Here is a 17,962-nt window from a genome sequence, read left to right on the forward strand (position 1 = left end):
GCTGAAAGAGTTCGCCGATAACAACAGTTTAACTCCTTGATAAAACTTTTTGCTTTTCCTATAACAGGCATAGAAGACCATGGGGCCCAAACGGAAAGCACGGGCCCCCTCAACAACGGTGCAGAAGCCCAAATCACCACAATTGTTAGCAGCCGTTGAAGCAGCAGAGCACTACGGATGGGCATGGGTTAGAGAAAACATGTACGGCCTACCCAGGGAAGGAATTACCATCCCACCCAGCCAAGAGGAGGTTTCTGCACCATTAAAAAGGAGAAAAGTATCCGAAGGTGCCAAAAAAGGTACCAAAAAATTGTCAAAACTATGCGAGAATGTAGCAGAATTACAGCAACTAATGATAGAAATAAGGGGGAAACAGACACCGCCCACAAGGGAACCTGGGGCCTCAAACCCTACCATCGCAGTAGGACCTACAATAACGGTTGTCAACCCACCCATACCACTACCTACAGCAATCCCGCCACAACAAGTACAGCAGTTGCCAGTAGCACCCACAGCTATAAATACAACAGCCTCCACAACTCCAGCAACAGATTCAGCAGGTGCTCTAAAAGCATGGGCAACCCCCAGCACAGACAACACGGGCGTGACAGGGACACTTGGCAGCAATACAACTGACATTGTAACAATCTGTAATGCACAGTTAGGCCAAAAAATGAAATCTTTCCAAACAGAGATATTAAATAGATACAAAAGATGCCTGGCATGGAACATTGATACCACAATCAAAGAAGCCATATGGGCCAAGGAATTTATAGAAATATTTTCCCTAATAGAAGCCCAACGCAAAGGGAAAGATGCTTTCAGAGACCCCAAAAAGATAGAAGAAAAAGCTATTGCCAGAAACGCCCAGGTCAAACAAAACTGGGACAACTGGTTACAGGCCTTCGCCATTTTAGCAACAATATATGAAGAAAAATTCCCCATGGATGGTAGGAAGATCTGGGCATACGTTGATAAAATAAGGGAAGTAAAAGTAACACAGAGGGGAAAGACATGGCTAGCATACGACATCAGATTTAGGAGGAGCATGTCAGAAAGGCCGGCCATTGAGTGGGATGAAGTCCAGAACGATTTATACACCCTCAACGCCGAACCTCCCCAGGAAGAAGATAATTTTACTCCCAACTTTACAAAATAGTGAGTAAAATACTTTGACTTTAAAATCTTATCTAGAGCGCTGGGGGTACCACTCACACTCCAACACCACAAAAGAACAAAAGAGCATGCTAAGGAGAACATGGGATGGGAGATGTGCTGGGGAACAGGATGGGCAGCAATAAAAGGAAGAAGAGACTGTGGAAATGACTGACGTTGCGTTCCATAAGATGCCACAACATGATTATTATTGCTATTATGGTATTTATTGAGCATGGACCGAGCTTTGAGAAGCAACACAGCACCAGACAATCATAGGGGGAGGAATATAGTGAGGGGAGCAGAGGAACAAGAGAGTGGGGTGCGAACATCAAGTAACCAGGGGCAAACAGTGAGGATCAGATCACCCAGTCTCGGGTAGGGTGTGTGGGCCTAGGTGTTAGGGAGGAGCCATTCCTTGAAGAGGAGGGTCTTGAGCTGGAGGGCGTGGGTATGATTCCCTTCCCTATTTACAAACATTCACAAGGAAGGAACAGCAACATTCTGCATGGGAATTCAGGTACACGCTTGAAGTTCATGCATTAAGTACATGTATGATCAGCATGTCCAATGTATCATTTTCTTGAACATTGGTCATCAAATGACTGTTGGGTTAGGCTGAGTTATTTGCTTTCCCTATGGAAAGTGTGTTCATCTCCAGAGCGTTGATGTGATCCCTGGGATGCAGCTGGTCTATGTGCGCATGGATTAGTAGAACTTTCTCTTTATTTATTTATTTATTACATTTATGTAACGCCGTGACCCAGAGGTATCATGGCATTTGTACAGAAGACACGAGGTGTTGCGTCAGAAGGTAGAGATACAGCTTGGGTTTTGAAATGGAACATATAACATCAGAATCATGGAGAAGGTGATCAGCCTGAGGATACGTGCTGCACAGGCCACAGAGTACATGAAAAAAACATGCAATTACATCAATTATTTGCAAGAGCGACTAAATGAGCTGATATTGTGAGAGGCAAGTAGCTGCAACAGGAAATCTTTGTTCCCCTCGGTGCAGGCCCTGAGTGGCAGTGTTAATACCCTTGAAGGCATTTTGTGCCACATTCCGTTGACAATGCAGTCCAGTCAATTGCACTTGTCAACAGATCAACAGAGCTGAGGCCCAGCGCATGCAGGTCCCTTGCCAGCCTGACTCTGAAACAAACTCTCTCACACACAGACTTACACATGGCCGGTCTCGTGGGCAACCACAAAAGCAGAGGAGAATCCGTCCTCGTGGTTCAGGGTGCAGCTGCGCAGTGGGTGGCACATGCCCGTCACGGGGGCGTAACCTGCAACGAGAATGGAAAAATAAAAGGAGAGAGAGAGAGAAAAGAGAACAGAGAGAGAGTTCATGAGAAAAAAGCCAAGCGGAAGCCATTTGCAATCACATTACACGCCTGGCTCCCTGAGGAGAGAGAGAGAGAGAGAGTGGCACTGCACAGCTTCTGGCACTGCAGACAAGACAATGCTTTATACCACAACCTCTGCCATGGACCCAAGCACATGATGAGCATGCAGTTGGACTTTATAAAAACGAGCTGTGGTCTCATTTGATACAACCTTCCACACAGAAACGTTTTCATTAGTGATGGTGGATGAAGCTCATTCCAAAGAGTGGCCAATGAGCAGCACATGTGGTGAGGTTTCTTCTCAATTAGAAAACTGACCTGGTCTTTGCAGCAGTTTGACGGCAAATGGGACGTTTATGGGTTTCTCATGAAGTGTTCAAAGGAGGCCACCATTGGAGTGACTACACCTCCTGCACTTGACTGAGCTTCAATGTTTCGAATTCCAAATAACTATGGGGATCAAATGGCTTTTGGCAAAGGAAACGGAGCTTTTATTAAACGTCAGCTTCCGTGCAAGATGAAAAGAGTGACCAGTCTAGCGCCAAGAGCCCAAAATTCTTTAGCAGAACTTACGGAAAACAGGGCCTAGTTGCATTAATTACAGTGGAGGCCTGAGGAGATAACACTGGTCCTTGCAATTTCTGGTGTAATTTGTACTCCCAAAATATTGCTAAGGGATGTGTTCTACAGGCCAATTAAACCACAGAGAAGCTGACACTCGCAGGATGGAAGCCGTTCTGAAAAGTCAGAACATGAGAATCCCAGATTCACATAGAGAACTCCGGAGTGACATCATTCCCTGTGACTACAAATTGTCTGCCGGTGCCTGCATATGCGCCCTTCCACAATGTCTTTTATTATGATGCTCCAGTCCCATATCTTCTACATGGAGTATCCCTTCCATTATATGGGGGCTGTCGACAATGTTGGTGTGTTTTCTGGAGCCCTGTCTTGCCCATGAAGCCTTCCATCCATTCATGGTGGAATTTCTATACCAGTTTATCTCATGTGACACTGTAATGGTAGATGACCTTTCAAGTTCAATGGGCCTAATAACGAGGTGGGCGCAAAGGGATACCGGGCACCGTTAAGGACATTGGTGCCGGTAATCCCTTTGCACCCTATTCCGAGGTCCCTTAGCGGGTCCCTTCCTTAACGCCTGGTTTTACCAGGCGTTATGGACGGGGCCCGTTAAGGGACTTCAGAGCTAATAACGGTACCGCAATTTGCGGTAACGTTATTAGCGCCTTCTCATTTAGCCCTATGGGGGCTGAAATGGGAATGGGGAATGGCTTTATCAATGGGGTTTTACCGGTCCCGCAAAGGTTGGAATAGACCGGTAACGCCCCATTGAACAAGGGCGGACTCAGTACCGGTATTGGAGGGGCCATATTACTTGGTAATCCCACTTGAGGCCCAATGTTTTTAAATGGCATTGTTCAATATCTGCATTTATAGAACTCAAGTTCTAAAATGATTGTTATAATCTTCTTTTCTTTTCCTTTTCCTTTTTTCTTTCTTTCTTTCTTTCTCTCTTTTTTCTTTCTTTCTTTCTTAAACATGCCTTGTGCCAGCCTTCCTAATTTCATCTTCTAATTTTATGCAAAGTATATCTCGAAAAATTGAATATTAACATGTAAAAAAAGTATTGTAATACTATCCTCTTAATCTAAAATAATGTGGTTTTAGATCAATATAGTTATTTAAGAATTCACTGCTTATTTTGTACTTATAGCTATATATGTGTTTTTTGCTTGGGGCCTGATTTTCTTCTCGTGCTTGCATTTTAAAGTTTTTGAGCTGAAACGGAACATCATGTGTATAATTTGAATCTGACACAAGATAAGAGCGATATAGCTATTCTCCCCTAGTTTTGCTAAAATGTTTGGTTATTTTTTACAATTTCTTTATTTTAACTTTCTATGTTTCTTTCAGAGTACACTTAGATTTTTTTGTACCTCTTTGGTTTTTGCCTGTTATTATAGTCTGGGTTATTATTAACCGTATTTCTAGCAGAGAAATAGGAGAGTATTTTGTTATGCCATTTGGCTGGTATATGTAATTTCACAGCTCAGCTCGACAAGCCTATAAGACTGTTAAATCCACTCGATGAAAGGATATCACACACTCGTGGACATTGGGCGTGTTGCCAAAAGAGTGACGCATATCACAGAGTAAGGTGTGAAATTGAGAAAGATCAGGGCAAGAGTGAAAGGACGGAAGTGACGGTGGTGAGATGTAAACCAAACCATCAAAGCCAGAACAGACTAAATATATAAAATTTAGAATGTTAAAGAAACAACAGAGAAGTCAGGTGGGTGCAATGAATTTGAGAGATTTAGACTGGTTCTGGACTTTGTTTTTATACATTCTTTAGCTCCCAGCCTTTCTCCAATGCATGGAAGAGCCATGCAAACAAAGCCTGACGCAATGCATGTGAGAAAAGAGGACATTCCCGCAAATTCTCTAATAATTGCATTTTTTGATACAGGGAAAAAAAATGCAAAGGGTTGAGTTGTGTGTCTTATGCAATCCACTGGGGGGATTGGTGAAACAACTTCAGATTCATGCCTTTGAAATTCAGCATGTGCCGGGAATTAGACATTTGTTGGAACATGTCTGCACGTTTGCCCGCGCATGAAAAGGGTTAGCATATGAATCATAAGAAGAGGATCTTGAATCAATTTCTTTCTAGGGAATTGGTGAGGATGTTAGTAAGGACATTTCTTTGGAAGTCAAGTGGGATTACCAAGTAATGTGTAAGGTAATAAATGTCCCGAAGAAGGTGGGGGAATGGAAGCAGAATCGAAATGTGGATGTATTCACTATCTTTGGGGCCGTTATTGAAAAGCTATGTCTGGTGCATGGATTCTTGTCCCGAGATGACAAATTGAAAGCATCCGAAGGGCTGACAGAACAATTGGTATGACATGTTTAGTAAGGAGAATTTAATTCAACTCAACTGAAAGAGACGGTTTATGGTCATTCTAAATTGTCCGGAGGGAAATACCAAGCATAGAGAGGTCAGATATTGTTTATACTGCATGCAAAGTAACAAAGTGCAAAAAATAGAAACCTTCCTGATGGTTATGCAAAAAACGCAATGCTTCCCATGGCAGAGCATCAGAGAACATTTTCAGGGCCGAATTAATGCCTTGGAGTTCTGATTAGGAATACATTTGGGTGCTAGTGGATCAATTTGGCCCTGCTAGCCAGAAGGCATTATTGTGGCTGATCTTTCCATCGTAGTGATATCTGTAACCAGAGGCTGTCCAGATTTTCTGCATTGCAATCCTTGGTCATTGACTATGATGGCAAGGGCTGGTGAGAGTTTCAGTCCAAAACCTGTGGAGAGCCAAAGGTTTCAGACTTCTGCTCTATTAAAAAGGTGATCTATTTCAAGAGTGCAGAGCTTTAGTAGATAAAGGGTGTTCAACGATATCAGTAGAGATGAAAACCTATTTGGGGTGAAAAAGCATAGGGCAGGGGCACGCTCCCTGCGACTCTCCAGATGTCGTGGCCTACAACTCCCATAAGCCCTAGCCAGTATAGGAAGCTCAATCAACAATGAGGGATCATGAGAATGGAAGGCCACAACATCAGGAGGGCCGATCGGCAGAGAGGTATAGGCGAGAGTATATAAGAACCTTCCTTTACCAGCCTGAGAAAAGTGGGATGGTCAAGAAAATCAACACATTAGGGAATGTGGGAGAATGACAAATGATGGTGATCAGGATTAGTAGAAAGCAGTGGACAAGAGGTGAATTACATTTAAACCATTGCCACAAGCAATGGCGGATGTGGCTCTGTTTGAAGTACAGCCGTGTTGAAAGCTAAATACTAAGGTAGTTTCAGGATAGATCGAACATGCTAAGAGGGTGAAGATCATTGGTAGAGTGATGGAAGAGACGACAAATTACTCAGAAGATCAAAGCGGTCATCAAGATATCATTGATGGCATGAAGTGTGTTTACAGCAAATCTCCGGGTATGGCTGGAAATGGCGCATCACTGCAGCCGCCATGGCCCAGGTAGTGCAATTGTAATTGTAATTGTTTATTCATTTATATTGCATGCAGGCCCCGTGCGCAATGTTTACAAAATGCAATCCATGTGTCAGTGTCTCGTGCATGGAATCGTTGCAGTTTTCATAAACAATTAATAGCATTTGAGTCTGGCTGTAGGGATGAGAACAACATTGAATCTGGAAAGGTAGGACCAGGGAAGAGAGAATGTTTCAGAACCATGCAACTTCATGAGTACATTCGTGTGTGTGTTTGTGTGTGTGTGTCGGTCTGTCTGTCTGCTCTGTGTGTGTCAGCGTGGGAGGAATAGGGAGGGACTTGCCCAGTACATATTTGGGTCATGTAAGGTTAGCATGAAGACTGTTCTAGGTTTTTCTGAATGGATCAAGGGAGCATGAGGGAAAGCGATAGTGAGAGAGAAAGAAAGAGTATTCTAGTGCCAACTGGGAAGAGCTTGCATACAGTGCGCCACTTTGTAAGAGTAAGGATTTTCACCTTCATCTTGTGTGTAGAGGTTGCTTCATTGATCCATGTGTCTCTCCAGTGAGATCAGTGTGACCAGGTGGCTGTGTAGCAGAATTAGATGGTTGTTTGTATGCCTGGTCTGCTGACGTTTGTGAATCACAGTAGTGTATTTTCATATCCATCATTCACTTATTTATACAAATAGCACTAACACTGTGAACGGTACCATACTTTTAAATATAAAATAAATGTTGGCAAACACAAAAATGATCAGCTGCCTTCTTTTTAATTTATATGTACAATACAGTTCAAAAACGTGGTTCTATATCATTTCATCAAGGAGAAATCATCGAATCCGATTTCGTCAAATTGTAGATTTATTTTTATATTCAATTTGGCCGCAGAAATATGTGGGGGGAGACCTCCCGCACCCTCTCCCCTCCATTGGCTCCTGCTTAATTTTTAACTTTACCCCCCCCACATATATTTGCATACAAATTTGTTAAAACAAATTAGACCAATTCGACAAATTCTACTGCAACAAAACCTCCCTATCCGAAAAACTTTGCAGGCATGAGCATTCTGAGTAGAAAATAATATCTGTACAAACTTAGCTAAAACAATGCCTATTGTCCTGTTTTAGGATAGGGACTGTACCTCTCTCGCTTCAATTCTCTTGGCCATCCATCTTATTAGGTACTTTTTGAGGGTTACTCTTTGAGGGGGTAGGCAAGTATGTCTGATGCCGTTTGCCCGGTCCTGTGTGCTATCCTTCTGAGTTAGACTAAGCCCGAGGTCTCCTGAATCCGAGATATAGCAATAGGTTTTTGTTGGAAGTTTGGGTGACAAATTATTGCAATGTCTGTGGCTATTTGTGACAATTACTTTACAGCCTAAACGTCAGCGTATTAAAGGTCATCAATGTCCAAGCAGGAAACCCCTTTCCAGTGTGTTTAATGCACTTACAGTACTTTTTATTTTCCATTTCTTCTGAACTTCTACAAAGTTTGAGCCTATTTCTTTCTTCTTGCCCTCTGAGATTAAAGGCCACGTTAAAGGCTCAGAGGTAGTGGTAAAGCAGACATTATTTTGTGTCCAGTGATAAAGTCACCTGGGAAAATGGCTGCTACGGGGAGACGTTTCCCAAAAAATGCACCTTCAGTAAAATCAAACACTTTCCCCAAATATTCTAGGATTGGAGTTTATAATATAACATAATACCCCTCCTAGAATATTTGGGAAAAGTATTAGGGGTCAGGAAAAAAGTCACCTACCTGGTGACTTTTTCAAGGTGACATTATCACATAGAACCCATTACTTGCAAAATACAGTCTCTGTTGTCTCCATCCCCATTTAGGATGTTTTGTTATGTTAATAGTTTCTTATACTGCACCGGTCACCACCGTAATGGTCGAACAGCCCAGAGGCCTTTTCCAAAAAGTGGTCTATTGTGCCCCCCCGCATGAGGTATCCGACCCTTAGTCTGCCGAGGACGGGAAAAGGGCATCAAGGAAGAGGACGCTGGAAGGGGAGCTGAGCTAAAGAAACCTGAGAGATTTGAACAGGCAGATGGATGGGAGCAAGAGGTGGCCATTTTCAGAACAGACAGGTGGATGGGAGGAAGAGGTGGCCATTTTCGGAACAGGCAGGTGGATGGGAGGAAGAGGTGGCCATTTTTGGTAGTTTTCATGCCTGTAGTACCAGTAAAGAGTGATACAAGCAGACAACTGAGCATTTAAATGGTTATGGTTGTCACATAGTGCTCCCAAGAACGAGCAAATAACCCGTGAGGGCAGTTTCCAGTACTTAAAAGGTGTATTGATATGGGTCTGTAAATGGGTGCATACTGGGCTCGAGTTATGCTCCAGTAGCCCTGAAGTATGGCGGTGTGTTTGTCTGTTATGTGTTACCATAACCTGTGACCCCACCCCGGGCATAAAAATCTGGGGTTGCCCAGTCATCTGTCAGAAGTGACAATGCCAAGGTGGACTGTGCCAAAGGTGAATGCAATAAACACAAAAGGGGAAGAGGAAAATGTGCGGCATCCCTCACAGAAGATGCCGACATGGCCATGTGCTGGAGTCCAAGGGTGACTATAAATACCTCTGGCGGTGTTCCAAAGAATTACTGCCAGTGGTTAATACCGCATTTTTACAAGGTAGATTTACACACAGAATAATCCTGCAATGTTTACATCCAATCCAGGGACAGAGGTACACATTGTTAAGTATTTAATGGATTTTCCTCTATAGGAGGGAAGCTCTTCCTTACAATACAGGGAAAACACGTTTAAATGGGGGCAAAAGAATGGGATGAAAATGTGGGCATCAGTCATCCCTTTGTGCACTAAAAAAAGGCCCATTAGTGGAATGAACCAATGTTGTGCGCTATACATTCCCACCCTCAAAGTGATGGAGTACATTCACATCATTACTGTTGCTAATGCAGTGGTAGAGCTGAAATTGGACAGATTTTCAGAAATACCACAGTGATAGTGGCAATTACCTTGAGCCGCAGTACTGCACCAAAATCTGCCCAGAATGCAGTAAGGCCCTATAGGGTGGCAGGTGTGTTATTAATCTGGGCCCTCTGCTGGCTGATCATACTATCTGCTCCCATGCTCCAAGCCAAAGTGAGACTGTCTGAAGAGGACGGGGCACTGTGGCATGAGAGGAACAGAAGACAATCCAGCATCCAGGCCTTCCAAGGTGGAATGGTCTGTTTAGAAGCAGTTCCGCAACAAACCAACAGAGATTAAGCGCCTGATTTACAAAATAGTATTGCTCCATTGCAATCAGGCCCTACGTGTCCCCGTGGGCAGGGAGCTTGCTAAACATGTGCATTATTGGCCTGTGGCCCTGGTAAAAATCTGTGTGGCATGCCACTCAGATTATTTTTCTTTCCTTTCTACCATTTATTGAGCCACGGTAATGTTATTTATTTATTTATGTATTTTGTACATTTGCAGGAGCTCACAAAAGCCACAGGCATCTAGGCGCTACTTGCAGGGGGAAGGGGATAAAAGATGGATCCTTAGTTTAATAGGAGGGTTATATTAAAATATGTCTTTGTTGCATATGGCTCTGCTTTCTCTGCTTTTGATTAACAATTTTAAATCAACTGACATTTGCAAGGGTATTTGTGTGGCTCGAAGCGTGGTGGAGAGCCAGGCACAAAGAAAGTAAATTCGCCTTTTGCAAAGCAAAGGCTTGTCTTTCAACATCCATGCTTAACACTACACGGCTACATATAACAATTCAATCCATTAATTGATAACCCTCTATGCATTATTTTGTTCCTTCCTCCATACACATATCCAGATGATGCGCTAATTGCAAAGATAATAATAATAATGGCGCTCAAGGGAACATGCAGCATTTAGCAAAGACAGAGCAGAAGACTCGTGCGCATAACATTGCAGAAGGCAGGGGAACTGGCAGAGGCTGTGGTGCTGTGAGAATGGCTGTCGACGTGTATTGATATATGTGTCATAATTTATGCAGCTAATTTCTTGACATCTTTAAGAAGATGTATGGACTTGGTTACTGTTTCACATTTCATAAATAAAGAAGCAGCCTGCCCTCAGAGATGCTGTTTGTGCAGTGTTTATTGATCACTTCCTCTTTCCAAGCCTCCATGCTGAATAAATGGACTCTTTTCTGGCAGAGGCACGCTCATCATACTAACAGAAAAACACGTGCTCTTTGAAAGCAGCTGGGAGACAGAATCATTTTCTTTCACTATTATATTACCAATAGGTCTTCGACATGAGAGCTGAAGGTATTTTTGACCGTGCCTAAACATGGTCACGCTGTTCTCATTGAGACAATGCTCCTGATATTGGGCATCATCACGACTTTGGCGGTAACCCTTAAATCTGGCGGTAGCGCTATTACCGCCGGATTTAAGGGTTCGCCAAATCAGGACTTCGGTGGATTTCCCCCCAGCCCCTAGCTGGGGGGAAATCCGCCGAAGATTCGCGCTATTACCGCCGGCGGGAAATCCGCCGGCGGTAAGAGCGCGAATTTTCCCCATTGAGCCCAATGGGGAATGGGGCATTCTCGAATGGGCTCAATGGGGAATGGGGACTCCCAAGTCCGCCAAAGTCGTGATCCCGCGCTATTAGCGCCGGGGGCTATGGCGGTCGCGCTAATAGCCCCCGCGCTAATAGCGTTACCGTTACCGCCCAAGTCGTGATGAGGCCCATTGTTTGCAACAGTTACTTTAACCCCATTGGTTGGTCTTTCAGGCCATTCTTTTCTAACCCTTAGGGCGATGTCTTTCACTGGTACCTCCTTTCTACATCTTACCAGTTTAGCCTTAGCTTAGAACCTCTGACCAATAGTGTGCAGAGCTCTGGCAACTTTTGCAGTGATCTTCTATTCCCCCAAGTTGCTGACTCTTCCACTGGTAACTGTTTCTTAACAACTTTCAATGTAATTTGTTATTGTGAATAATTTGGAGCAAACCAGCAAAGGATAGAAGAGACTACAGACAACACTATCTTTAGACGAACACACAGAGCTCAAGTCCCCTCACTTTTTTCCAGAGGGCACTTTGATATGCTAATTTCTGGTGACACCTCATTCAATTGGTATGTTAATGAGCCCCCCCACATTTTTGTTTAGGACCCCTTCAAACACCATAAAAGCAAATGTCAGTAAATTGGTTCGTCTTAAAAAATACATTCTTCTCATCACACCTTTGGGTCACTTACAAGACCTCCATGGTTGATAGCTGTGTTGGGAGCAGAGAAAACAGACACATTTTGCAAGTGGCCAAACTTAACTGATACAGAACATCAAATGTGCATGCATAAACAAGCATATCCCAACAGAAAACACATGCACCAAAGCCCGCCCCTCGCGTCCAGACAAGTCTTCGATCGAATCAGGTGCAGTGCATTGGCCGAGCCGTGCGCAACAAATGGCAAAGGAAGCTTTTTGTGAAAATACTTTCAGTTTTGCTGTCCTAGGTAACCAACCAGGCACCCTCCAGATATTTTGGCGTACAACTCCCATCAGCCCCAGCCACCGCAGCCTGCAGTAAGGGATCATGGGATTTGCAGGCCAAACAACTGGAGAAGACCATGTTGGATACCTCTTGGTGTGCTTTTCATTCACTTATGTGGCACGTTAGCCCAATTCATGCCTTCCCCATGTTTGGATTTACATTTTATTTGTTGGTATAAATCAAACAGTCATTTTGGCATGCTGGGCAGAGGAGGTTAGTCGCTAAAGTGGTATAGCCAAGCAGAGGTGACTAGGGGAGGTACTGCACAAGGAAAGGAAAATACCCAGCCAGGGAATTTGGTGTACATCATCAATGGATGTCAACAATGCAAAGGCAAGCTCATCAGGGTGTAGTAGTAGCAATAGTATACGCAGTAGTGTAAGAGCACACAGTGCTCAGTGAAGCAAATGCTTAAAGAAGGCAACATATTAAACTCCCACCACCGCCAACCCACTCAGATGGCAAAGTCGGAATCACTGGAGGTGCCAAAACCAACCAAATGACTAAATGACCCCAAAGTCAATGGAAATCAGTGTTGTTGGGTTTTGAAAACAGCTGCCTCTGGAATGGCCTCCCTACCCCTCTCAAACTTGAGCCAGACCACCTGAAGTTCCAGAAACAGCTCATGACCTTCCTTTTCTCCTCTGCTTTCTCTGTCTCTCCCCTCCTGACCTAACTATTTGCTACGCAAACTGGTTGCTTGGCTACCCTCAGAGTCTACAGGGTACCACACTCCTTTGTGATCAGGCCCCCCTGCACTGCCTCCAGGCCTACTGCGCACTTAGGGGCTGTAACTGTAATCCTACAATCCTCTGCCTCCTTGCACTTACCCAGATCCGCACTGCCCTGGCAGCACTTACTCAGAGCAATGCTGCCCTGATTGCACTTGCACCTGTCCCTCTCCCTGGCACTCCCCCCTTCTCCCTTCCTGCTGCACTTTGCGTTTGCACACTTGCATGATCTGAATGATACAAGGCCTAGTAAGATTGTTTGTCTTGTCCTCACTCTGTCTTCCCTCCCTTGTCTTGTTGCACCTAGAAACACTTGTGCACCGGCGCGTTGTAAATGATATATCATATGATATCATATCATATCTTCTGGAGATTTGCTGTTGTGTGGAGCATGGTTATCCAACCAAACACCAATGGGTCTTAATAATGTTATCAAAAAATAATGCCGAAAGAAGACGATACAAGGAAGGTATATGTAAACACTATTAAAATCACTCTATTTAGGTTTCAATCCATGAGCTTGATAGGTTTTAATGAACTTCCAATACAGAACCTCATGTTCAATAGTTGCTTAGCACACATACATCTGCTGTAATCTTCCCCTTCTGTTCCTTGGTGACACCCTGCCTCTCCTGCATAATCCGGGAAGCTTGTCCATGGAGCAGGTGGGGTACCTTGCTAGAGGAGCCAGGGGCAGACATGTCTATAGTGAAAGTGTTCGATTTTCTGACTGGCGTGCGCTGGTCTCTTCAAAAAGGTGGTACAGTGACTGATTTTAATAGAAAATATAAGTAGGTATGGCATCTGGGGGGCCCAGCAACACTTTGTTTACTCAGGGCACAGGGGGCTCTGCAGCATCTTTACTCAAGGGGGTTCATCATATAAAAGGTTGAATACCACTGTGTTGGATGGATTCTCCAAGGCTGGTTAGGGCTCTCCTGTGCTTACAGAGTTGCAGCAGGAAGTGTTACTCTAAGTACTGCAGTTAGCAACTTCTCAAGCAGAGGATGTATCCTTCCATCGGCATCAGTGGCATATTGCTGCTCGTCGCTGCAGGTGCTTTAGTCCGGAGCCCCAGCCAGCCCTTGAAGTTATGTGGTTTACTTAAACAAGGATATAGCTCCATTAGATAAATACATACTGAGGGTGTTCCTATTTTGATATATGGCTGTGTGCGTAGAGTGCACTTGAAGTGGGCACATTCATTTTGCTGGTGAGAGTGGTAGGGAGCCAGGCAGGTGTTTTAATAAGGCTGCAAGGTTCTCTTTTTCATAACTCGCTGAGCTTCGTGGCTTTACCAACCGCCCACCCAGCCCGGGAGGAAGAGGTGTTGCTATGGGGGGATGAGGGGGCTATAGCCCAGGGTCTTTTGGTTGTAGCCCCTGATAGAATCCCAGGAGCTAGATCCAAAAGGCTAGCTAGCCCCGAGTCCTGACAGTCTCAACATTAGCATAGCCCCGGACCTAGCAACACCCCTGCCGGGAGGCCTGCACTGACTGGAGCAGCTATGGTGCAGGAGGACAGAAGCTGCTTTACTCATCTCTCTCACCCGAATCAAGGTAAGTGTTGTGGGTAGACTTCTGTTGTGCATGCATGTCTGTGCTTGTGCAAGCCCCAGCGTGTCTGCGCATATGGGCTGGGGGCTGTCTGAATTAAAGTTCCAGTCCACCAGCTCATGTGCAACTTACTTGGGGCTCATCACGAGTTGGGCGGTAACCCTTAAATGAGGCGGTAACGCTAATACTGTCGCATTTAAGGGTTGGCCCAATTACGAGTATGGTCACATTCACCTCCAGCTCTGAGCTGAAGCGAATGCGCTGGCATAGAGGGCATTTTCGGCACTATTAGCGTTGGCGCAATTTGCGCCGTTGCTAATAGCGCCCACCTGCCGCATGGACCCAATGGGGAATGGGGATTTACTGCCTTACTGTTACTAGCTAATAGTGCCGGACTGAGTGGTAGTAACGCTATTTGCATTGGCGGTATCCCAGGGCAATGACTGCCAGTATACCACTAACCTTGTGATGATACCCTCTGTGTTTGGTTGTGGGGGGGTTATTCTTGTGCACTGTCATGTTGCCGTCCCTGTGTACAAGCGCAATACAAATAAAATATCAATAAAAGTGTGGGATGATTTGTGCTCTCTCCAGATAGCTTTGCTGTGCACGCGTTGGGTTTGTGAATGATGGTATTCTTAAACAGAGTAAAGAGTGGCTAGGGATGTACATTGATTGCACTGTGCCTAGTACAGTGGGGTGTGGAAGGAAGCCAGTGCATTGGCCATCTACTGTGCATCTAGTGTTGTGCAGCGTGAGAGAGCATGCACCTGCAATCTACTTGTTGTATATGGGCTTCATTGAACCCATTTAGCAAACACACACCATTCAAAAACCCGTAAATCTAGGAAAGAAACGCCACTCAGATCTCTCATCACGCTGCCTCTGCAACTCCTAAAAATAGTTCACAGCCTGACTCCGGCAACCAGTCCTGGAAACAGGAAGTTGTCAGAGTAAAGGACCCTACATTCCTTTCCTTCCAAAATATGGAAGAAACTAGTAGACACCGGATTACAATATAAAATTGTATATGGGTGACTATCAACTAATGGAAACTGCTCCACCTCAATGTTGAGAGTCATCTCATAGACAGCTTGAGCTTAGCTTTTGTTATCGATGAGAATCCCCTTGATGGAATAGTTCCGCCTAGTTGATAGTCGCCCATGTGCAAATCAGTTTTGTGTACCATGATGGAGGCTCAGAAGCATGACTTGAGGGTTTAGGATCAAAATTTTACATTTAAACTGAATTATTGATTCCTCATAGTCAGACTCCATTTCAGTTAATTACATCACCAACACAGTGGTCCAAAAATGTGTGAAACTCACACCCAATAGGTAATCTTCAGTGTGCAGTGTTGTGCCTTTTGTTGGTAGTGAGGATGTACACTTGGTGTCTCTGATGGATTCCTGCATTTCTGCTGTCTCTTCTGTTGGGAGAAAGGTTGCAGAGGTATCTTGCTGCTGCAATGGTGCTGTGCCTTGTGCTAATGCCACTCACAGTGGCTGGGAAATTATCGTTTGCAGTGCCCTGATCTGGAGTGCACATTCATTGAATAAAGTGTTGTGGATAAGTGCTCTGTTCCTACACAGGGCCTGATTAATAAAGTGTGTTCCAATGGTATGCACCACTGTAATATGTTTTTGTAAATCAGGCCCTTAGTCTTTTATGGTGTTGAATTTCAGAAAGTTGGGTGATATGGTTCACTTTTGGAGAAAAAAGGGTGCATGCACGTCATGGCGTTGGTGGTGAGAAGTGATGTGGGGGCCAGGGGACGTGGTGTGTTCTCTATATGGTTCTAGGCATGCAATGACATGCCACATTCATGGTTCTCCCTGGAATCAGGCATCAACCATCAGACTAGCCATGCGAGTTTCAACGGTCTCAAAGGGCCTTCTACAGGTTCTAGGTGTTGAGCCAGGTGCCGTATAAGAATGTTTTGGGAGTTGTGGGGAGTATGAGGAGGTGAGATTGTATAATGAGTCCCTATGGTCATGCAGATAGGAACTGTGCTGTTTAACATCTGGTGCAGGTGCCCACTGTGCATGCACACTGCTCCCTAACCTTGTTTTTCGGTATCAGGTAATATTTTCGCCAGCAAAAATATCGCCGTACATATGGTCATCGGGAACGGCCATAGGCGATATTTTTGGTGGCGAAAATATTAGGTGCGGGGGTTGCGGGGGTGTCCCCCGCAGGGTCCATGTGTTATTTTCACCGCAAAAATATGGCGATACTTTTGCATTGGGATATTTTTGCGGCGAAAATATTACATGGAACCTGTTCTTCACCCTATGATTGTAAGTGTTCAGTTGATTCCTGAAGCTAGGTCCGTGCTCAATAAATGCCCTAATAATAATCATGCGTGCCCTACAACTGCAGGTGCCTAGTAGGGCGATGCACTTTAAAACAATGAAGCATTGATTCCCACTTTAAGATGTGCCCTAGAGCCATTAAAGGGGCATAACATAAGCGAGGCGCGCTCAGTTCTTCAGATAAGGTGTTTAATTGGGAGTACAATGTTTTTTAAGTTGGGAGTAAAATGATTTTGGAATAAGAATGGTAGTCCAATTCACAATAGGATTATTTTATAAGCGAGTAAACATTTTTTTACTGGAAAACGGAAATGTGTTTGCAATAATTATTCCTTTGCCCCTAGTTATTCATATACATTGAAAGATATATGGTTATGTCTTCCATTCAGGCAGCAATAATAGTAGTTTCTTCCTGTGGTACTATGTGCAATACTGGTCCAAACACATCCATGGAGCTTTGTGGGTGAAAGCAAGGTCTCAAGGTCCATTGTGTCGGTTTTCTATTTTTGTTGTGAGCATATGGCCCTTTTGGAACGTGCATATGTAATGGATGGGATCGCACCATAATCATTTGGAGTCCAAATAATGGAACCAACTCAGGAAGATGGCAAAGTACTGTTTTATTGACAATAATCTAAAACAGGCAGGTTACAACGAACATCAACGGAGGTACGCTCAGTCTCTCTATGATCTCCCCACAAAATATAACTTTTATACACAAAATGCATCAGAGTGATGTCATACTACGTGGCAATAGTAAAAAACCTACCAAGGGTCAGGATTGGTTAAGGGAGACATGTAAGTATACTTTTCAATAGGAATTAGGATTGTTATTGGCTGTCCGTTATCAGGTGGACAACTTATGCCTACCTCTAAAAAACATGTCATTTCCGAAACATTAGCTACACAGTTTCGCATTGGTTTTTGAACTATGAGGTCCTTCGATATATGGACTGATATAATTAGCTGGCACGCTTGTGTCATGTCTGGAACATTCGGTTCACTAGCAGCACATAAACCCAGACCCAGGTGGAAGGAGATAAGGCATGTAACTACCTCACCACCCAATTAGCCCAGCATATCTCATTACCCATGCCTTCTGCCAAGAAATTTTCTTTGTACTTAGCCTTGCAGCACATCCTTGTCTTTGAGAATGTACGGGCGTGCGGGCACTCGCTATCATGTCTGGAACTCTATGTTCGAACTCTATTTCCATCCTTGGCTCACTTGACAGGAGACCACAATTTGGTCCTTTTTGCAGCTTTTAAATGCTCTAAATGAATTAAAGTTTGGCATCCTTTGTGTTCTTTCTTGCACCTTAATGTGAGAAGGTTCATCCTCCGTATAC

General features: G+C 44.2%; 1 protein-coding gene across 2 annotated transcripts in view; it reads right to left on the reverse strand.

Moving 5' to 3' along the window:
* Positions 1–17,962, reverse strand: part of ADAMTS14 (ADAM metallopeptidase with thrombospondin type 1 motif 14) — a 622,677-nt gene that overhangs the window by 291,375 nt on the left and 313,340 nt on the right. For both annotated transcript variants that reach the window (XM_069610499.1, XM_069610498.1), the window contains exon 7: positions 2,345–2,450. In XM_069610499.1, the coding sequence (XP_069466600.1) occupies positions 2,345–2,450 (106 nt within the window). The remainder of the gene's footprint in view (positions 1–2,344; positions 2,451–17,962) is intronic.

Source organism: Ambystoma mexicanum, chromosome 8, assembly GCF_040938575.1.
Source record: "Ambystoma mexicanum isolate Mex_15411 chromosome 8, UKY_AmexF1_1, whole genome shotgun sequence".
Classification (NCBI taxonomy): Eukaryota; Metazoa; Chordata; class Amphibia; order Caudata; family Ambystomatidae; genus Ambystoma; species Ambystoma mexicanum.